The sequence below is a fragment of the Castor canadensis genome, chromosome 10 (genome assembly GCF_047511655.1).
Source record: "Castor canadensis chromosome 10, mCasCan1.hap1v2, whole genome shotgun sequence".
In the NCBI taxonomy this organism is placed as follows: Eukaryota; Metazoa; Chordata; class Mammalia; order Rodentia; family Castoridae; genus Castor; species Castor canadensis.
This window is the reverse complement of record NC_133395.1, coordinates 8949239-8972153: the sequence shown is the minus strand read 5'-3', so window position 1 is coordinate 8972153 and position 22915 is coordinate 8949239. Positions and strand designations below refer to the sequence as shown.

At 36.4% G+C, this 22915-nt stretch overlaps 1 protein-coding gene across 6 annotated transcripts; it reads left to right on the top strand.

Moving 5' to 3' along the window:
• Positions 1-1352: 1352 nt before the first annotated feature.
• Positions 1353-22745, top strand: LOC109699605 (putative methyltransferase-like protein 21E). Of its 6 annotated transcripts, none has more exons than XM_074043015.1 (6): positions 1353-1919; positions 2865-2944; positions 14422-14581; positions 15368-15534; positions 16284-16401; positions 18188-22745. In XM_074043015.1, the coding sequence occupies exons 4-6, from the start codon at positions 15412-15414 to the stop codon at positions 18589-18591; spliced, it is 645 nt and encodes a 214-aa protein (XP_073899116.1). In that variant the 5' UTR covers positions 1353-1919; positions 2865-2944; positions 14422-14581; positions 15368-15411; the 3' UTR covers positions 18592-22745. The 6 variants fall into 6 exon arrangements, with proteins under 6 accessions (XP_073899116.1, XP_073899118.1, XP_073899115.1 ...); XM_074043017.1 differs by having other exon boundaries at positions 14394-14581; XM_074043014.1 differs by having other exon boundaries at positions 1353-1967.
• The last annotated feature ends 170 nt before the right edge of the window (positions 22746-22915 follow it).

Genomic DNA, 22915 nt, shown 5'->3' with positions numbered 1-22915 from the left:
AACAAAGGGCAGGGGCATGGCTAAAGTGGTAGAGCAGGCATAAGGCCCTGAGTTTAAAGTACAGTACTGAGGGTAGTATTGTCAACTACTTTGAGCCTAGGGTCATCTGCCTTTAAATTACAAATCTCTAATCTTTTTGACATCATCAGTGTTTCCATCATTCCCTACTTCCCCTCTTCAGCCTTCAAGTGGAAAATCATCACCAAAGATAAAATACCAGTTGATACCTTTCAACAAACTTCCCAAATACTTGGACTCCAGCATTGTTTTCTTTGCTTATTATGTCTTCCTAATTTCAAATGGCTCTGCTTCTCTCAGTCCTCTCCAGCAGCTTTCTTCTAAAGTCAACAATGACTTCCACACAAATAGACTCAAATCTTTTCCTAATGCTTCATTTCTCTGAGGTATTTGAAGGGAATATTTTGGGGAGGAGGGGCATGGAACATTAACTTTTTCATATTACATTTTTCAAAGTTACTGGCAATGAGGAGTTTTCTACATTTATATTTGTAGGTAAAATAATGATTATTTTGCCAAGAACTTAAATTTTGTTTCCTTAATAAGTAACATTTGTTTTATTCTGTTTCAGCTGGAATAAAGGATAAGTCACTGTATCAGATTCTCAAAATGGTCTATTTCTCTCTTACTCAATAGGCTAGTCTGATACTAACACAAGTGTGTGTGTGTGTGTGTGTGTGTGTGTGTGTGTGTGTTGGTTCTACTTAGCTGGAGGCAGAAGTTCTGAAGTTCTCCATGTACGTTCTAAACAGCTCAATATAATTGAAATGTGCATTGTTACATCAGTTAAGATTGACTTAGGGATTCTACTTCTTAAATACAGTACTGGGGATTGCATAATATTTCAAATAATTCCTTGAAAAAGACAGATGATTTTTATTCACCAAGTCATTTTTATTCTTGTTTTAAGAAGAGTAAAAGAGAAAGGTGTCCTCTGTCCAAAATTAACTGGCTATGAATAATAGTTTGCATTATTTAGGACTGTGGACTTCCAAGCATGTTTTTCCTATAATTTTCCTCCTTCCCCTTTCCCCCCCCACCACAAATATATATTATGTACCCTTCATGTCCTGTATATAGATGAGGAAACCAAGGAACGTAGTAAGTGACCTAAAATCATAAGCAATTAATAACAGGGAGGCTTCCTGACCTTTAGTCCTTCCAGTACATTTCAGTAATCTCAGTTCAGCTTTTTGTATATAGTAGTATAAAAGTGTTTCTTGGACACTGTACTCACACTCCTAAGTGCTTGGCTTTGTTATCTTTAGTAACTTTACATTGAGGAGGATATTTTCAGTGGCAAGGAGAGTTTATCTGCACTCTGAGATGCCCATGTGCAGGTGTCCAGAGAAATATACATCCACAGCATACCCATTCAGTCCAAATAGCAAGGAATCGTGGTAATTTGATTCCTGGGTGCAGAGTAATGCTGCACAAATGCTGGAATGGCTGTTGGATTCTAAAAACTGTTCACACCCAGAGAGGGGACATAAAAAGCATGTGACCTCCATTTCAGAGGACACCACAGCTACGGAATCTAAGAATAACTCTTGGCATGGAGGTTGAAAAGTTATATTGCTTCCTCTAAATGGTCTTTACTAACTTGCAGAGGCGGTTTGGATTCACCTCTTAGCTCTTGGTCTGTTCACAAGACACTCACATGGAACATTCCAAATGTTCTTCAGCCCCCTTAGTTCTGGGCATTCCAACCCCATTGCTATACAACCAGAGGCTCAGAAGCTGCAGCTGTCTGGATCCTAATCCCTTCTGCTAGGACTCTTTGCCAGCGTGTACAGTAGTAAACTCTCTGCTCTGAGACGAGCCTTTTAGGCACTGCTAGAGGTTTCAGCAGCAGTGGATGATACTTTTTAGTCTTCTATAACTTCAGCTAACTCACTTAGGTATGTCCAGGCTTAACATTAAATAAAAACTGATCTTCAGGAACACTGGTATAATAAAGATTCTTTTCTTTAATGGAAGAGATATGAAATTGGGAACGAAACGTCTTTCTTCCTATTGTTTTATCTGTGTGATCTTGGTTCCTTGTTTGTAAACTGTATGGTGGCAAATAATTTGGCTTTTGACTTACTGAGGCATGCTGTAAAGAAAAATGAGGTAGCAGTGAAAAGTGTTTCAGGATCTTTGGAAGAAAGGAGTGTTATATTTAATTTGTGATAGTACAGCAATTATTTGTTATATGGCACCAAACTGATGTAAAAACATCAAATTGTTTTTCAAAGATCAAGTAATAGTTCATGTATGCTAATTCCATTATCAGCTGTTTTTGAGTGGCATAAGACACTTAATTTCTTCAGTTTTAAATGTTTGCTTGGATGGTGTGGACACTTTAAGGTAGAAGCTACTTAAAAGACCATCTGGCAGTTGGGTTGTTTGACGTTGCAGACCTGCTAATGACGCATTAATGGGAGCAAGTGAACTTTGCATCCATTGCTGGGAAGCTTTATTTTAGATTAATGTCAGAGTTTTCAGTACACAGAGCAAAACTTACTTCCTGCCAATGTTTTAATCACCTCTTAAATTTTAGAATCTGTCTTACAAGTCAATAAGATGATGATACCTTTCTTTGTGGTAGCTGAGGTGGTTTCAGGTGAGGAGCATGTTCTCTTTCCAGTAGCTTTTAGAGTTTCTGACTGGAGTCTTGTTAGATTGTGCTTGCCTGGTCTTTAAAAAAAATCATGCTTTGTTAATATATGATTTTGTTCTAATGTAATGTTTTATATATTTTTGTAAATTTGAAGTTAAATTATTTTAGTTGAGTATAAATACACTCTACATATTTTGAATTAACTATTACCATTTGATATTTTAATGTATCATTTGCCTAGTTTTCAAGAAATGATCAAGAAAATATCAACATAGAATCATCTGTCAGTTTATCACTTGATGGATCCAGAAGTTCAAGACGGTAAATATTTTTATTTCTTCTGGTAATTTGATCAATTCTAAGGAAACAACTACTAGAATATAAAAATCCTACTTTTGCAGTGTTTGTTACTGTCTTAAAGGAAGTAGAACTTTTGTTAATTGGATATTATACCTTGGTTTATGTTTACTGTCACACAGATATTTCAAATAATGGTTAATATTTACTGCTAAACATCTGTTTTAGAGATAATTTTGACACACAATAAATTAATAAACATCTAAGTATTTATAGAATTTTTCTTTGGTCTGCAAAAGTAAAATAATTTTTTTTTACCAAGTGCTGTACACTAAATCCATTATTGTGATTTCTAAGTTATTGTAGGGAAGGAGCTTATGAGAGAGATCAAAACAGTTACATGTTGAAAACAAAACTTTTTACTAATTCTTGGATGAAAGATGAATTTAGTCTACAAAAATACCTCTCACATGTGTTTATGGTCTTAGAGAGCAATAGATATTGTAACTTGGGTTTGAATTCTACTACCACTGTAATTATTTGAAATTGACACATTGTTTTGGATTGACTCATTTCACATGTGAGGTATTACTTTGCATAGGTGATGAGATATAATTCTCAATTGAGATAAAAAGTGTCTGTGTTCTTGACAGAGATTAGAATAATTACTAAGTTTTTGTAGGGCAGTTCTAATACAAATGATATTATCTTAGTTTTCCTTTCTCTTCCTCTTTACTTGTACACACTGTAGATGTTTTCTAAGAACTATAGTCCAGCTTTTTCTTCTTTTTTGGCCACACGAGGTGGCTTCTATCTAGGTGAGTGCATCTTCAGGCGGACAGAATTGGGTGCATGCCCAGAGTTGGCAGACTACCTGGCTGGAACATCAACGGTTTTCCTGTAGTGATTCTTGCATACGTAAACATTTAAGTTGTAATCACATCGACAATCCAGCCATTTACATAATTTGAATGAAGGTGCAATTAAATTACGTCATTATATTTACAATTAGTAACAATTCTTGGTTTCAATAGTGTGCATGATAATTTGGCCAATTATAAAAGGAAGTGGAAGAAGTTCAAAGTAACGTTGAGACAAAACTAGTATAAAAATATTTTACAATGTGAATGAACATACCCCATAGTCATCTATATAGCCAATTAAAGTTTTAAAACTATGTTTAAAAGCATAGTGCTGAGGGGATTAAGTTTGTGCTAGTGGAATTGAGCCAGGTGGCATTTTGTTGGCAAGGCCTCCATCAAGTGGAGGAACACTCAGTTCTCAAATACTGCAGAATATTGATCTGTCCTGTCCTAACTCTTTTATACTTAGTATCTTGTACTTGGAAAGGCTGGAGCAAACTCATAGCTCAGTTCTCACATTTCAACACTGGCATGAAGATCTGAGAATTATAAGATTTCACTTATTTATACACGGAATAAAACTCGGACTAGGGTGAGTGCTAAGAATTCCTCTCTGTACTTCTAGTGCTACATGATAATCTAAATTGTCTAAAGCCTCATCCACATTAATTCCAAATATTCTATGTTGCCTGCACCTTTGCCATAGCCCTTCTCCACCTGTTAGCATGCAAAGCAGAGTGGTATAGAATAGTAACTTCCTAAGAGTTTGCAACCATGGAGCAGACTCATTCTCACGCAAGGTTCAGTGATTCCTGTGTACAATGGCTCCCAAATTTTTCACTCCAGTTACTTATTTCACATCCTACACACTGCCTTGTGTCAGTTGGGGTCCTTCCAGAAAAAATGCCAAAATGGTGTCAAACATGAAGGGATTTATTTGACTAAATGTTTGGGGGGACGGAATAAAGAAGGAAGAAACAGAAGTAAACAGGGAGAGCTTTCAGATCACAATATAGGTCCTCTGCATGTGAGAAAGGAGAGAGATGGATAGACTGGCTGGGAAGAGCCTCTCACTGCAAAACAGATCTAAGCAAATCTTAGGTAGGCTGATGGGGAGTCCCTGAGCACATGCTGTCCAGTAGAGGGGTGTCCTGTATGTATGTTGATTTTGGTAGGCAACCCCAGGGGGTGTATGGTCTCCCAGGAGATGAAGGGACAGCAGCTGGCAATCTTGGGCAGCTGTGCTCCTCGCAGCAGAGTCTCTCAATCTGAGTGACAGATGAGCATGTGTTGGGTGTAGCTTTTCTTTGCAGATTTGTCTCTCCCCAGTATTTTCTATTTCGATGGATAGCAAGGTCATTTCCCTGGCTATCCGGGAAACTTTTCTGTCTTCTTCACCTTCATACCTTTCATCATTACATCTCTTTGGCTTTACCTACCTAATCAATTTCCCTACTCTCCACTCCTTGTTTTCATTACCAGTTACCTTGACTGTGATCTTTATTATTTCTCCTCCTGAGGGCTGCTAACTGACTTTTGTTGGCTGTCTACTCTTTCTTTACCCTCTCTAGAAAAATTTTGTCTGCACTGTAGACATGTCTTTAAAAAGATCATGTCTGCATGATCTTTTTAAAATTCAAATCTTGTCACATTTTCTTCTTTTTAAAATTCTTTAGTGCTCACTATTTCCTATAGCATAAAATCAAGACTTCTTAACATGGCATAAAATGTTTTCTTATATGCCTCTGCCCCCATTTATCTTATATTCTAGCTCTCAGAGTTTCCCAAATTGGAAAATTGTTCAAGTCATTTTATTTGCCAGCTGGCTTTTGCACATATCATTTTCTATGTTTGGCATGTCTTGTCTTATTTGACTGGCAAACTCATAGTCAGGAAGGCTCACATAGTTCTGTGCTGAGATCTCTGAGATGTAGGATATTCCATTCTTGAATTATCTAGTTAAACCACTGTTACAGCACTTACATGTTGGCCTGGCATTTTAGTCACAGTGCCCAGGAGCTCAGTAAATGAATGAATGAATGCATTAGCTGTAGCTTAGGCTTATTAGCTACTCATTAGTGATATTCTTGTATTTCTGGTCACTATTCCCTTTGGGACATAGTGTAATATTCTACTCAGGGCATCACATGAAAAAATATCTCAGAAGGATTTCCATAAATCTTTACAGAGTTGGATTCATAGTAATATGGCTTTTATGGATAATTTTGCCTGAATATATAAAGAAGAAAATTTGTGTAATCCTAGCTGTTTAAGAAACCTATCAAAGTACAGTATCAGGTAATATATTCAACATATTAGTTGGGGTGCTGTAGCATATACAATTACTAATGTGAGAACCATTCATGGACACATTTTAAATCTTTAAAAAGTAACCTTAATAAGTATGTGCTAAACTAGACTGATTTTCTACAGGCTGAGTTTAAAAAAAAAAAAACTTAAGTTTACCAATCTGCCTCTGATAGCTTCAAAACTCAGAATTAAATGCCAAGTTTGAGTGCCAATTACTATCCCCAAGGGGAGGCTTACTTCCACTTCAAAAGAACACAATTTTGTCCTTGGCTCCTCCACTCAGGGCTGCTGCCATTATTCTGACTGTTGTTGCCTTTCTCCAGATTATTGCAATAGACTTCTAATTAGCTTCTAACATCCTAGTCCTTCAGCTGCTACTGCCAGATGTAGTTCTTAAATGTCACATCTAATCATGTCAGTCCCTGTCCCAACAATCTCTACTGGTTACTTCTCACCTCATAGAATAAAAGTCAACCTTTCACCTAAGTCTTTTCTTACCATACTTGTAAGAAATTGTAGACTGATTTTCTACAATGAAATGAGATGCACTTTGATCTTTCTAACAGGTCCCTGTGTGCAAATGGCCCTCCTTCGGGAGCTTCTCCTGAGTCAACCAACCTGTGCAGTTTCTTCTTCTTTTTTGGATTTTAAAATATTTTTTCCCACTCCCTCCCACACTCTGCCTCCACCTGTGCAGTTTCTATAGCATTTTAGAGACATTTCTTTTATTTTTCCTTCATTTTTATTAGGATATATTCATTATGGGGGGGGTTCATTGTGACAGTTCTGAATAGGCTTACATTGTATTGGTTAGATCACCCACCATCTCCGCCCCCCACTGAGCCCTCTCCCTGCCCCATTTAAGGCAATCGCAAGAGGTTTCCTTGTTCTATTTAGTATATGTATATGACGTCCATTAACCATATTTTCTCACCTTCATCTCCTCTATTCATCCTCTCTCCTCCCTTTAGAACACTTGCCGGACTTCATTGATTTTTGGTTAGGGTCTTTCTCTTTAATGATCCAAGTAGCAAACTTTGTGTACAACTTATTTAGGTTCTTTTTTGTTTCCCACTTGCACCCTGAGCAGTGTCCAAAAAGGATGAATTTGCTTTCATCTGCAAGGACATAAAATGTAGTATTGTTTGGCCTACTTGATTAGTTACAGTCTGCATATATGAAACTAAGCAAACCAACAGACAGGAAATATTTGTGGAATCTTCTCAGGAATTCATTTCAATACAAGGGTCCAAGATTTTGATACTGCTAAGGTGTTCAGAAGTATATTTTTTGGTTAGCCTGTGACCATTTACTAATCTGAAAATATCTGTTACATCTTTTCTAAATCTGTAGGCATTTATAGAAAGCACATGACATTCATCTTTGAAGAGAAGATTCAGTCGAATGACAGTCTCTTTCACTTAGAGTGGTTTTTACTTTAAATTTTGATGACAGGTTTTTGTGACAGTGCTTAAACGGAAGCATGAATTCACTTGTCATAGCTATTAAAGAATAGGCATTTTTCTCTTTTCTTGTTGTGTTTCTGTGCTCTGACCCTTCCATTTATTATTGTTCTTACTGACCTTAAAGGTATAAAAGAGAAGCTTATAGACAGAGCTTCTATTTTTGAAGACTTGCTGTAATGCAGCAATTCACTGTTGAAATTTCCTCAAGAAAATCATCATTGTAATGTGGCAGTATCTTGCTAATTTTCACTTCATACTTGAAATCCCTTTAGTTCTCAGGAGAACAAGAGCAGGTGATAGGTTTTTGAACCATTATTTGCAAAGATTAATAGCACAAAGGTTATGTTAAGACTTTTTTGTATGAAAAAGGAACATTGATAAGCCTAAAACCCCAACATAATTGTAATACTGTCTTCATTATGTTTTATTTACAATCTTTTAATATTTATGTTTCAATATTAAATTCATGAATTAAATAGCTTTTGTCTAAAGGTACAGACATCAGGAATTTCACACATGGAAGCCAAGATCCAGCATTTTGTGTGACATCCAGTTTTAGTTATTTGTTCTATGGTTGAATACAAGAAAACAAGGAGAGAATACATGTAGAAAAGTTATTTCTTGTCTGAAGTTATTCTTCAGAAATATATATTAGAATTCCATTGTATGATATTGTTATTAATTTTTGGAGGAAATTGCTCTTTAGATTTTAACTAAAAACTAAGTACTATTTGCTAATTAATCTTTCCAGCATTCAATCCTATATTCAGTGAGCAACTAGTCATGCACTGTGAGGGACATGTTCTTTGTAAATTATGTTTAGAACATAGATTCCTCCCTTCCACTGCAATAAGGCTGCTTCAGAATGTCTTTGTGATAGTATAGCCTTTTCCATTATATTCCATTGACTTATTCTTGATACCAACCTTGAAATGGGTGGTGTTACTGCTAGAACTTAATGTAAGTATATATTTTTATTTAAGTTAATGATTATTATTCTATTAAAACTATTGCCTGCAAAACTTTAAATAGAAGCTTATGCTGGAAAAGAGTAGACAGTGTTTTAAAATGCAAATGATAGTATGTGTTTGCTACCAGCATCTTATATATTCCATCTAGACAAATTTTTATTATTTTTCTTTGCCATAAAAATTTGCTTTAAACTTCATTGGTTAATCAAAAGAAACTTTATCATTTTATCAATGTGGTTCTTATAAGGATCATATTCTTCTTTAGACAGTTTTTGATTAGCATAAATAAATTGTATAAAGGATTTCCATTGTTATATCTCCACACATGCATATATTATTCCCCCTCCCCCACTTTAAAAAATAATTTTAATTTTACAATTTTTAAAAATTTCATTGTTTTATTTTCTTATAGACATATAAAGTATTTCAATCATATTCACCCCAGTAAGTAACCTTCTCTTCCTTCCCCTTCTAATAATCCCATTTTACATTCATGGCATTTTTGAAGATCTAGATTCTGCAGTTGAGAGAAAACGTGATATTTGTCTTTCTGAGTCTGGCTTATTTTGCTTAACATGATGATCTCTAGTTCCATCTATTTTCTGTAAACAACATAATTTCATTCTTCTTATGGGTGAATTAATACTGCATTGTGTATAGCCCACCACATTTTCATTGTCCATTCATTGGTTGATGGGCACCTAGGCTGATTCCATAACTTGACTATCGTGAATAGTGCTGTGATAAACATGGGTGTGCAGGTATCTCTGTTGTATGTTGATTTACATTTCTTCAGATGTATTCCCAAGAGTGCTATAGCAGGATCATATGATCATTTTATTTTTAGTTTTTTGAGGGACTGGTATATTGCTTTTCATAGTGGCTGCACTAATTTACATTCCCACCAACAGTGTATGAGGGTTTGTTTCTCCAGCATTAGTTATTTGTTTTCTTGATGATTACCAATCTGACTGGGGTGAAATGGAATCTTGGTTTTGTTTTGTTTTGTATTTCCTTTATGGCTGAGGATATTTAACATTTCTTCATGTATTGGTCATTTGTACCTCTTTTGAGAACTATCTGTTCAACTCATTTTCCATTCAGTAATTGGTGTTTAATTTTTTGAGGCCTAGTATGTTCTGGATATTAATACTTTGTTCAAGAATAGCAAAGATTTTCTTCCAGTCAGTGGTTGTCCCTTCATTCTGATAATTGTTTTCTTTGATGTGCAGAAGCATTTTAATTTGATGCAATCATGTTTGTCAATTCTTGCTCTTATTTCCTGAGCAATTGGAGTCTCACTTTGCAGTCAGAAAGTTATTGCTTATGCCTATCTTCAAGTGTATTTCCGATGTTTTCCTCTACTAGTTTCAAAGTTTCAGGTCTTACAATATGATATTTGATATATTTTGAATTGATTTTTGTACAGGGTGAGAGATAAAGATCTAGTTTCAGTCAAATACATGTAGATATCCTGTTTTCCCATCAGCATTTGTTGAAGGGGCTGTCTTTTCTTCAACATACAATTTTGGCATATTTGTTGAAAATCAGATGTTTGTAGCCTGTGTGTATTTATTTATGAGTCTTCTAGCCTATTGGTCTTTGTGTCCATTTTTCATGTCAGTACCATACTGATATGACTCCATAATGTTATTTGAAGTCCAGTCTTGTAATAACTCCAGCATTGCTTTTTTGTTGTTGTTCAGGTATGCTTTGGCTATTTGGATCTTTTATGCTTCCATATGAATTTCAGGATTGAGTTTTCTATTACTGTGAAGAGTGACATTGGAGTTTTGATGGGGATTGCCTTGAATCTATAGATTGCTTCATTTAGTATAGCCATTTTCACAATATTAATCCTGGTGAGCCATGAACATAGGACATCTTTCCATCTTCTAGTGTCATCTTCAATTTCTTTCTTCCAATGTTTGATAGTAGTTGTAGAGGTCATTTACCTCCTAAGTTAAGTTAATTTCTAGGTGTTTTTGAGACTATTGTGAATGAATTTTTTTCTGATTTCTTTCTCAGCCTGTTCATCATGGGTACATAGAAAATTTACTGATTTTTGTATGTTGATTTTGTATCCTTCTACTTTGCCAGAAGTGTTTATTAGATGTAAGAATATTTTTGGTGGAGTCTTTAGGGTCTTTTAAGTACAGGATCATATCCTCTGGAAATAAGGATACTTTTGCTTGTTCATTTCCTATTTGTATCCTTTTTATTTCTTTTTTTAACCTTGTTTCTATTTCTTCCCTAAGAAGTCAAGCACTATACTGACTAAGAGAAAAGATAGTGGACACCTTTGTCTCCTTCCTGACTTTAGAGGAAATGTTCAGTTTTTCACCATTTAGTACATTTTTATTTAATGTTTTAACTATAATATCCCATGGAGAGGTTTTCCTTGTCTTGTCTGTTTGGTGACCTAAAAGCCTCTTGTACCTGGATCACCATCTCTTTCTCATGATTTAGAAAGTTTTCTGCTATTGTTTTATTGAATACATTGTCTATGTCTTTAGCCTGCATCTCTTCTCTTTCTTCTGTCTATGTTTTGTAGTTTTGGTCTTTTAATGGTGTCCCATTGGTTGTTAATGTTATCCCATCCAGCAGATCACCACCCTTAGGGAGGGAGGAGCCTAGGAAATTTTATGATCTGTTGGTCCTAGACTCAGACCTCTCATTGCCACCTGGCAGCAATCTCACAGAGTTGGGAGCAACCCCTATAGGCCACTCTGGGTGCTTTCAGATCTTTCCCAGCAGTTCCTCATCATGTGGGAAGAAGGATGTTGCTGAAATCACATGATTTGTCTGTCCTGGGTTCAAAGTTCTCAATCCCACTTGGGAGCAAACACATAGCTGGAGTCAACTCTTAGAGGTTGAGCACTTTAGCCATATTGCTGTGTTTCTGCTGTGATCCTCAGACAATAGGATTTGGTTCTACCAACTTCCATACTTTTCAATGCCTGAGCTCCCCATTGCTTAAACTTCTCAGTGAGTACATGATCAGACACTTTCCCTCTCCATAATGACATCTCATGGTCATCTCCCACCCAGTCACTGTGGCAGGGTAGGCATAGATGCCAAGCTATGATTGTTCCTTGTACTCTAGTTCCAAGAGTATCTCATTCTCAAACACTAGGCACTTCTTAAGATGGCACATTGCTGTTGTTCTCTGAGACAATTAGAGAAACAAAATGTCTTTCTTCTTTGGAGCCTGCCATGCAGGAGCAGTCACTGTCACTTCAAATACCTGTTCTCGGTTTAAGATTTCAGAAAGTGTGGGATTATCCTGAAATGAGGCTTACCAATATTTCTGGGGCCATCTGGCTTACTTGTGGTTGTGTTTTTGGCTTTCCTTCTTCCCCAGGGAGCCAGAGTTGGAGTTACAGACTGTTTTCTACTTTTCTCTGTTGCCTTTCTGTTTCTTTGTGCTTTTCAGCTTCTTGTCATCTCTTTTGTTGTACCTGATTCTCTTTCTCTCTTCAGAATGAAGTCTCTCCTTTGTAACCCCGATGCTTGTCATTTATGGAGTCAAATGGAGGATGCTGTACTCTGCCATCTTGCTCTGCCTCCTAGGCAAATTGTTTTAAACAGCCACATTCAATATATTTTTGGTTTCATAGTATAAATTCATAGTATAAATTATGGTTACTTTGATAAATTATTACTTTTTATGGAATTCCTGTAGCATTCATATAGTATTGAAGTGCAAAAAGAATACTACTATAAAACATATATTAAACTTTATAATATTTCTATATAAAATAATATCATCCTAGGCATATAATTAGCATTTAATTACCATACATAATGGATAAAGTTGTGCTCTTTTAAAGTCCACATGCAGTCAGTAGTATTAACGATTATTTCATAAAATCTCCTTGAAGTTCCTTTATCTTGAGAGTATAAGTAGTTTTTATTTATAATAATATACTCACATATTTTAAAATTTCATTTCCTTATGAAGGCAAAAATTAGTCATTATCAAAAAGAAATGACTAGCTTTGTTATCCAGAAGGACAAAATAAAATCATTTGTTATCACCCACTTGTTAGACAGCAGCACTAATCTGGCCAACTAACCTTTAAGAGAACATGCAAAGCCAGAAATGTCAGATTGTACCAGTAAATATGCACTGGCAAAGTTTTTATATCAAGAACTGGAACTTTAGGGGATGCTCCTGGGATGTGGTGTATTCTAACATCTATTAATCCCTGATACCTGAGGTGACTTGTCAAAAGAGTGCTACATTTACAAGCAGTAGGCAAGGAAGCCCAGGAGGGTGCACTCAGCTAAAGGTCAAGGAAGCAATTAATGTTCTTTCCTTTTCCCTAAAGAACCTCCACAGCGAACACTGCCACCCCTCGCCCCTTCAGTCTTAGCTTCAAGTGCATATCAATAGTGCAATGAAAGTTAAAGTTCAAATAAAACATATTACCAATATCACTTGGCTCTTGAAACTCTTCTTGAATATGAATGCTTACATTTATTTGAGAAGTACAGTGAAATATATTAGAAGAGATGGCTCTTGCTGAAGAATGTCAGTTTCTCATCTTTCTGTTTTCTCTGTATCTTCACATAGAGTCGTGTTTGTGGTACAGGGAGAGTAGGGTGATGGGCTGGCCCCGTTCTGTGGAATGTGGCTCAGCTGGAGTTCATTTGGAGTATACATGGTCTGTCTAGATCCTAAGCAGGACACCATGCATACACATACACATGTGCACACACATGTGCACACATGCATGCACACATACACACGCACGTGCACACACAATACCTCACATCTTTTTTTGATGAACATGTTGATCTCGCCAAATTTTTCTCATATGTTTAAGTTTTAAGATTTCCCGATTTCCTTATTTCCTGATATACCATACATTTTTAACAGTTTAGAGAGGGTTTGGAATAGGAATCTCAAATTCTGGCTACTTCATTTAATATCATATAATCTTGATCTAGTTAATATAGTTCCCCGAGTCTTAATTTTGTTATCTGTGAAAATAATGATGAGCACCACACAAAGTTGTTGCAAAGATGTTATTCTAATCTATGTAACATGGCCTGACATGTTAAATATGTACTCAGTAATTGGCAGTTAATATTGATTATTGACCTTATTTAATGTTGTAGATGTTATAATGCCATGCATGCCCCCCCAAATAATATAAAAATAAAATGATACAAGGGTATGTTGTTGGGTGGTATTAAGTACCTTTTGTCTGGGTAAAAGCAAGTTATAAAAGATAGATTACTGTATATTACTAAAATACCTGGAAGTGTGCAGTGTAGTCAATGTGAACAGGTAGATACCATAAATTCTATCACCAATCCTTGTCTTATTCTAGATGAACTGGTGGTCCTGAAAATGTATTGCTTTAAAAAGTCTATCAAGAACCAGTATATATATTATATATATGTATAATATATATATATTATATATTATACATCTATAATATATATATAATGTCACAAGGAAACTCCCTTTGTAGCTATGTTAAACAAAAATGTCTTTTTTTTTTTTTGCAAAATCGGAGAACAGAAGGGCAGAATAGGTCCTGTTTGGTGGGTTGGTACCAGTAGGAGGGGAGAGGATGTGGGGAAAGGGTGTAGGAGGGTGAATATGGTGCAAAATACACAGAACGGAAGGGCTTTCTGAGTTCACATATATTTCACCAAGTGTCAAGATTTTAAGATTAGGGCAAGATTCTTCAGAAGGCTTAGATGGTCTGCACTAGCTTCCAATATATGCTGCTGCTTCACTCTGGCCAGGGTGCAGAGTTCCAGGAATGGAGATAGGGGACATGTATATGGGTCCCAAAATATTGTACCATGCATTCTGAGAGATATCTTCTTACCCAAATCCAAGAAATTGACCAGCATCTTTGGTGTCACAGTACATCTACTAAGACTAAACTCTCAAGGAATAAGCGCATTGGAATGAGAAGTTGAGGATCATTCCAAATGAGTGCAGTCAGACGAAGCTTCCGTACAGTGGAGATGAGGTATATCTCCAAGAAGACTAGAAGTGATTGGACTTACCACTATGACTGATATGTAAGTTCCAGAAGAACAAACTCTGTCAGCAATGCTGCAATTGTCTTTTCTACATCCTCACATGGTGTTCCATGAAATGAATAGCACTGAATCTAAAAAGAATCTTCACTAAAGAATTATGAATTGAAACTGGGGAAGTACACGAAAATGAAACTCTGACCAGAGCTCTGACTTTTGATCACTACAATAGTAGATGAGAACTATATTTGGGAAACTGAGGAAAAGAAAATGTGTTATTATTTCAATTTAATAGTTTAATAGTTTTAGACAAAAGCATGTGCTAAATTTGTGGGGACACTACTGAGTACTCATGTATGAAAATGGAGAAATGAGGCCTGTTGAAATTATGCTAAGAATGGCCGTGGGGGGGATAAAGGAGAAAGATGGAGGGGGTGAATATAACAAAGATATATTGTAAGAACTTTCATGAATGTCACAGTGTATACCCCATACAACAATATGATAATGAAAATTTTTTAAAATAAAATAAATTAAAAAGAATGAAAAAAAGTCTACCAATTATTGTATGTTTCATTTAGTATTGTAGAAATGGCTAGTGATGATATCCACTTTAGTAATCATCAGAAAGATGTTGATACCCTGGTATAAAAAAATGTTAGTTTATTTATAAGGTATTTTGAAAGAGTTTACCTTACTATTGTATTTCCAACCAAGTAAATGGATTTTCAAAAGTAAATTAAGCAAAGAAATGGTACACTTTCACTAGATTCTTTTCCTTTCTGCAGGGTTTACTAACACAACCATGGTCTTTTCCTTTCCTTTCAGAGACCAGAGAAGGCCATGATGAAAAACAAGTGGTCACAGAGATAATGGCAAGATGTTTTATTCCAACTAGAATAACAGCCATTTCCTGGGAAGGCTTTCATTTTGTTGGTCATGAGATTCAGATCACTGAAGCCACAGATTGTTACGGTGCTGTTGTTTGGCCATCGGTATAATTTCATGCAAAATTTGTTGCATTTCAATTGTTTTCTAGCAAGTTTTATTCAATATCATATCCTACTAGGAAGAATAAAACGGGTTGTATAGTCCTACTCTGTGACCTCAAAGAACACTAAAAATTAGAAATCATGCAGTTGAGGAATTGCTTCCACCGATTAGTTCTGTTTCTGACTTACTGGAATTTGGAGGGTAAATACAAATGTTGTTTACTCCTTTTTTTTTTTTTTAATGATTGTAAAAGCTTAGAACAGTAAATGTTTTTATTTCCCACCTTATTGGCTCCACTTGAACTAAACAGTTATAATGGCTTGTGTGTGAGTCTTGAATGTGGAATATTCTGAAAGGTCCCCACTCCTTTATCACCTGTTCCATGAATGGTGGCAAACTCATCACTACTGCCTTCCCCAATCCCACACACTACTTGGAAGTGACTAGTAGTAGTAGAAGTTACTTCTTTCAAAGGTGATTGAACTTGAGCAACTAAACTCTGTTTTTGGTTATTTCTGCCTTTCCTCCCAACAATCTCCAAAGACTTTCTGTAGCCAAAATATTTAACTTATCAGAAGATATACTTCTGATGATAATTTCTGGAACGATGTATATGAACACCCATAAATGCAGTTGTACTCATACATGCACATATGCTTATCATAACACTTCTGGCATATTTATCTAATAGGATTTACTTTTGCTGTAATTATTACTTGACAACCACTTTTTTTATTTTAAATTGTCACAGGCCCTTGTTCTATGCTATTTCCTCGAAACAAATGCAAAGCAGTATAATATGGTTGACAAAAATGTGATTGAAATTGGAGCTGGAACAGGGTTAGTTTCTATTGTGGCAAGTTTACTTGGTAAGTAGCTGTTTTTGATTGAATGGGGGTGGTCAGAGTATTTAATGATCAAATATCATTAGTTATTTTTACTATCTAGTGTATTATGTATGACCTGGGCCTATTTGTACCTCCTTAATTGTTTAAAAGGGCTTCATCAAGAAACTCTGCCTATGTTAAAAATCTCTGTTAGGTTCTTTCCAGAATTGTCTATGTCTTATGGAGTGTGAAGTCACAAGCCTTAGATGAAGTATACTGAATGGGAGGTAACTTAAGCACCCTACATACCTGAGGAGATGTGTGAAATATGAGGCTTAGGTATTCTATTGCTGTTGATTTTGATGTACTTTAGATTTTAACACTATTTCAACGTTCCTAGGTAGCTGTAGATTTCTTTGGGGTTTTGATGTCCTATACTTTTATGAAAAATCACCTGTTAGAATGAGGAGTATTAGAAATCACATGAAAATCACACATCTGCTCCTAATCTTAGGTGTTTGTCTTTGGATTTATCTCCTCAGTTTATTTCCATTCTTCTTTATGACCCTTAGTTTTCTCACCAGCATCTTTTCCAACTAAACGTGTGATAGTCTCTGTGTCTGCCTGAGCCTTTCAGTTGAGTCTTTCTTTGTTGTTATCTGTTTCACTGCCTTAATTTAGCTGCCTTCTCTGATGTGCACTACCCAAATCTATCTTGATTTCCTTGATCTTCAGAAGTGCACACCTGCCACTCTAAAATCTTGAGAGGAATTCAAAATTCAGCAATTTACAACTTTTCTGAACACTGAAGAAATATAGGCCCTTGAAGTCCTCCCAAATATTTTTAATTGCTCTGTCATGAAGCTGCTTTCCAAATTTAATCCTGCCAAATTCCTGCCTGAAAATAATGACTGCTATTCAATTAGAACTCAGAAATTGTTAGTTTTTTCTTTATCTAAGCATCTGTCCTGCATCTATGATCTTTGATTTTATGACCACTGTATACACGTGTGGCTAGTATTTAAAATTTATTTTTTAAAAAATCCACTTTGGTAAGGTTCAGATAAAAAAAGACTATGTAAATCTATGGATTTACTTGTATGCTATTTCACTACTCTAAGTACAAATGCTTTAATTATATTAGGATAGTGAACAAAGATGTATAATATTTGATTAATACATTGAATATATTCAGTGAATTGCATGTGAATTCATAACTATACTATAATTGTATTAAAGTATTTCTAGACTAAAGGGAAAAAGTAAATATCTGTTGGATGTTATGATGGAGTCAGTTGAGGATTTGGGGATAAACATGAATGTCATGATACTTTCCATGTAACGCAGAGAAAATCATTCTTTCCTCCCCCTAGTTCTCACCTGAGCACTCCCTGTTAAATTACAGGATGCCCAATGTTCCATGCATTCATCTGGTCCCACTTGACTGAAATTCAGGATTCTTTTAGAAAAGTGCCTGTTTATCTTTCATCAATAACTTTGGATTGTTTTACTGAGGATAGAAAATATTTAGAATTTCTTTTTCTTGTAGACTCTAGTAGATAAAAAGAAAACAATAATAAGACAAAAAACCAAGAGAACAGAAAGGTACAGTAGCACACAAAAGTACCATGGGGCCCTATTTCTTTTGTTTTATGGAGGGGCAGAGAGCTGCGTGGCATCCAATATGACAGGGATGTTCCTTGTGAACATGCTGAGTTCCTTCAGGACTAACAATTGTGCAGGACCATAGAGTATACATTTGCTTGAAACCTGATTGTTTGACCTTATTCTCAGAGGGTTACTTTTTCTACTAACTTTTGTTTCATAGGTGCTCGTGTGACTGCCACAGATTTACCTGAATTACTTGGAAATCTGCAATATAATATTTCCAGAAACACCAAAATGAAATGCAAGCACTTGCCTCAGGTTAAAGAGCTCTCCTGGGGCATAGATTTAGATGAAGACTTCCCTAGGTCTTCTAATAATTTTGACTATATCCTGGCAGCAGATGTCGTCTATGCCCATCCTTTCCTAGAAGAACTCCTCGTTACTTTTGACCATCTGTGCAAAGAAACTACCATCATCCTCTGGGTCATGAAATTCAGGCTGGAGAAAGAAAATAAATTTGTAGATAGATTTAAGGAACTATTTGACATGGAGGAAATTTCCAGCTTCCCTAGCCTGAATATTAAGCTGTACAAAGCCATGAGGAAAAATCGGAGGAGTGCATAATATCATCAAATGAGGATGTGGAAAGACCAAGGCAGTTTCTAGTAGATTAGCATTTTAAAGAAAACCCTGAAAAATCTTACCTAACACTGACTTTCCCAAGAGGAAGCACTCATATAACTATGCACTCCACTATGAGAATCAATGATAGCTCCCCAAATTTGCTTTAGCCTAGGCAGGGATTTTCTCACATGTAACAGGTGCACCTGTAGGATTGGGGTAACTTGCCCCTTGTCACTCCCCATGAACATTCAGGGCCGTCTTGTTATTACATGGTAATTGGAGCTTTCTGCAAAGTCACACTGTGTGGTCATTGTCTTCTCTTCTCATCCCTCTATAGCACTGTTTATTGTTATTTTTAAAAGTGAATGGTGCAATTATTATTTTTAATGTGTGATTGCAAAACAATGCTTTTCAATAATGATATCTCTTGAATGGACATCACTGTTAATTCTTTTAAACCCAGGCTTAAATTATTCTCTCTTTAGAAATAAAGACATTGATTACAGTGGGATCTGCAAATAAATATGAAAAGGCAGATGGATCATGATATGTTAAACATTACTTTTGTGATTTCCAGTAGTGCTAACTGAGAGGCAGTCCTTGCTTGGTGAAGAGAATCTGTGTAACTTCTGGACCAGCCAAGGATGTGAACTTGAGGTTATGGGCAAGGACGTTTTGCTCCATGAAATAAAAAAAATGAATGAAAGCCTTATAAGAATAGTTGAGATTTTGGAGAAGCTATTGTTTGATTGTTCAGCCAAGTGAAGTGTATTTGCTTTACAGATCAGAAATACACATGAAAAATTTGGGTTGAAAATACGTCAAATGATTTAGGCTTCTAATCTCAAACAGTTATATGGCTGGTTTTAAAGTTTAAAGCTTTTCTGATGAATGTATATAGACCTAGATATTTGAAATCCTATGATTTTTATTTTCACATGGGCTTTAGAAATTAGAATAAAGTCTAAAGTAATTAAAATCAGTTCAGAAGGAGTGAAGAATTAGGACTTTATACCATGTAACTTCCTGGACGTTGTGTTTTAGTTGGCAGTTTCTCTGCAGTGTCCCCAGCTATGTTGTCACTGTGCCCTCAGGGAGCCTCCTCTAGGATCCATACTGTATTCTTTGCTGAATGTTGTCAGTCCACTCAGGACTGGGCACAGCTGAGATAAGTTCCCAGGACCCTGACCTGTCAGCCAGGATACGAATCTACTCCAGTGGAAGTTTTAGGATGGGTGGTTTCTTAGGACCTCCTCACAATAGTTCTGTATATTTACATGGAACTTTATCATTTTCAGTCTATGACTTACATAAAGTCATTTAACCATCACAATCATTCTGAGAAGGACAATAATATCATTACCTATACTTCACAGATAAAGAACAGGGCCACAGTCCCTACACATCTGCAGAATTCAGTACAGGTCTTTTCGAGCCCAAAGCCTCTGCGCCATCTTTACTTAAAACAGCAATTTTTCAAACACTCCTTTAAACAACTGAAGTCATTTCTTCAAAAGAAAATATGTACCAAAAAAGTGAAAAACACATATGTTAGAAAAAAGCAAGGCTGTTCTCTTACTTCCTATGCAGGTGTTTCAGGTGACTTATGTGGAAGGTGACATCTGAGCAGAATGGGAAGGAGGTCAGTGAAGTGTGTGTCAGGCAGGAGGAAGTGCCACACAGAGGCCTGAAGGCAGAGGCATGCCATTCCTTTTGAGGAAACATCACAGATGCTTCATTGAGCAACAGGGAGACCAGAAAGATCTGAAGTCAGAGGGAACAGATCCTGGAAGGGAACAGATCCTGGAAGGCTTGTGTTGCAGGCTCCAGAAATAGTTTCTGGGATGGAATATTGTGTGCTGGTTGTTTTTTCAGACAGTGCCCTTGGAATGGAGTCCTGTGGAAAAGAGCAGAGGAAGCTGGCCAAAAAACAGAGGTCAAGCTGTAATGCAGGCCAGGCTTAATCAACCCACCCTGAGCTGGACCTTGAGTGGCCTTCTGGGGTGGTCCTGGCTGGGCTACAGTAACCACCTACGACTCAGGCATATGGGAAATGTCTGTCCTGGGAAGACCTGTGACCTTGGGTGAGGTAACTCTTCAGCTGAAGTCATCTCTGAAGATGGTGATAGCTGTAGGCTGTCTGCCAACAGTTCTTCCAGCCTCCTGGTGATAAGTCATTCTGAATCATTGGGCAGCATGTAGCAGTATCCACCACAACATTTTAGACCCTTGACAGAACTTCAGTTTTCTTCAGGTGGAATGGAGACTCACCGGATGGCTTTGTGTAGAGGAGTGAAATAATGATATTGTATGTGAGGACCACTACAGCTGATGTTTTGAAAATGCAATGTAAGGGCTAAGTGACCAGCTGGGAGGTGTGGCAACCATCCAGGCAGAGCAAGAAGTCTGGATGAGTGATGGTGATGATGGGATTGGTCAGTTCTAGATATAGTTGGAAGCTAGAGTCAGCATAATTTCTTACTGGACAGAGTGTGGAGTGTGAGGGAGAGAATCAAGGCTGACTCTACAAACTGTTCAACTTGAGCCCCTGGACATAAACTTGAAGTCATCAGGTCAGAGATGGTTTGTGAAGCTCCTTTAAGGAATAAGAGAGGGTAAACTGAGGCCTGACCCCAAGACATGGAGACAGTAGGAGAACAGACACAGGTGTCTTTTGAGATTCGTTATTTTTGTGAGGTTCTGCCTCCTCCCACCCCAGTTATATTGGTTTCTGTTGACTCTGAACAATATGAATTTAATATTACAGTGATTTTAGGACCCATCAGCAGAGTTCCAAGTTTCCTAAGGTTGCTTCAGAGGAGTCCAGGGGCCTGATTATTGTGGGTGCATCAGAGGGGTAACAATGAACAGAATGGATCCTTTGAGCAGCACTGTGAAGTTATTTTTAGGTAGAATAGATAGTGTCCTTTGAAAAACAGTGTTAGGACCAAACCAGCCATATGGTTCTTTAAAGTTTCTCTCCTGTCACATTGTCAAACACAATGTTCCACATCCATTGTTTTATTCTGTTTATAGCATGCACTTGTGAATTTTAACACCCTCCTCCTCACGCCATGCCTTTCTGACTTCATTTCATTCTGTGTGCTTGTCTACTTTTTCAGCATTTTGCCATAGCTTCTCCATGATTTTCTAGGTTTAATTTTACAGTAATTCAATTTCAAAAGATATAATTTGAGTAAGATTTTTCTCTTATAATTCTTCTTTTTATGAATAGAAATTTATTGGTAAGATTTTTCTCTTATAATTGTTTCTTTTTATGAATAGAAATTTATTTGTTAACTTCAATCCAAAAGAGTCATAGTATGAATTTTTGCTTTTTTGTATTTTTTTTGATAAATTAGACTGTGTTATTAAGAACTTCTGGTCCAATTCTTGTGGTAACTTTCTACTGATTGTGAATAGTTTAATAGAGGGATACAGGTTTGCACAGAATGGTTATTGCTTTGCAGAAGATAGCAAACCTGCAGGTAATGCCCTGCAACTTAAAATGATATGCAGGTAATCAGGAAAGGTTGTGGTCCCCAGATTGTATCAACTGACTTTAAGAAATGATGTACCACACTAAAATCTTCTGTCTTAGAATTTGCACCAATTTTTATCTATCAAAAGAAAATGTTAGAGAATGAAAAACATTGAAACATCCCAAAAACATCCCATGTATGTATGAAATATAGCATAACACAATACACTGTAAGCTGTCAAATAATGGGAAGCATGGTGATAAAGAATAAGTAATGAGGCTCATATGATTTGATTAAAGCATGATATATACATGTCTGAAATGCCAAAACTAATCCCTCTTGGACTATCAACGTACACTTAAGAAATGAAAGACAGAGGGTAAAATAGATCTTTTCCAAGGTTAGGTAGGTAGCAGTAGAGGGGGCGCACATGAGGAGAGGGTGAATGAGGGTGAGTGTGGTGGATGTATTTTGTATTTGTATGTTAAAATAGAAGAATGAGACCTGCCGAAATTTTTCTAAGAAGTGGGAGAGAGGGGGTGAAGGAGAATAATGGGAGGGTGAATTTAATTAAGATATATTGTAAGCACATATGTAAATGTCACAATGCAACCCTCTGTACAACAAATTATATGCTAGTAAAAATAAATAAAAAGGCATGTTTTTCTATTACATATATATTTGATTCCTTTTTGGGGGAGGGGGTGAGGAAAAGGTAGCACTAGGCGGTTTTCTAACATCCAATGTATAAACTCACCACTGTGGAGGACAAACGACGAGGGAACATCACTTCCAGGAGGTTGGTACTCTCGGAGATGCCCTGTCTTGAGAACATGTCTAAC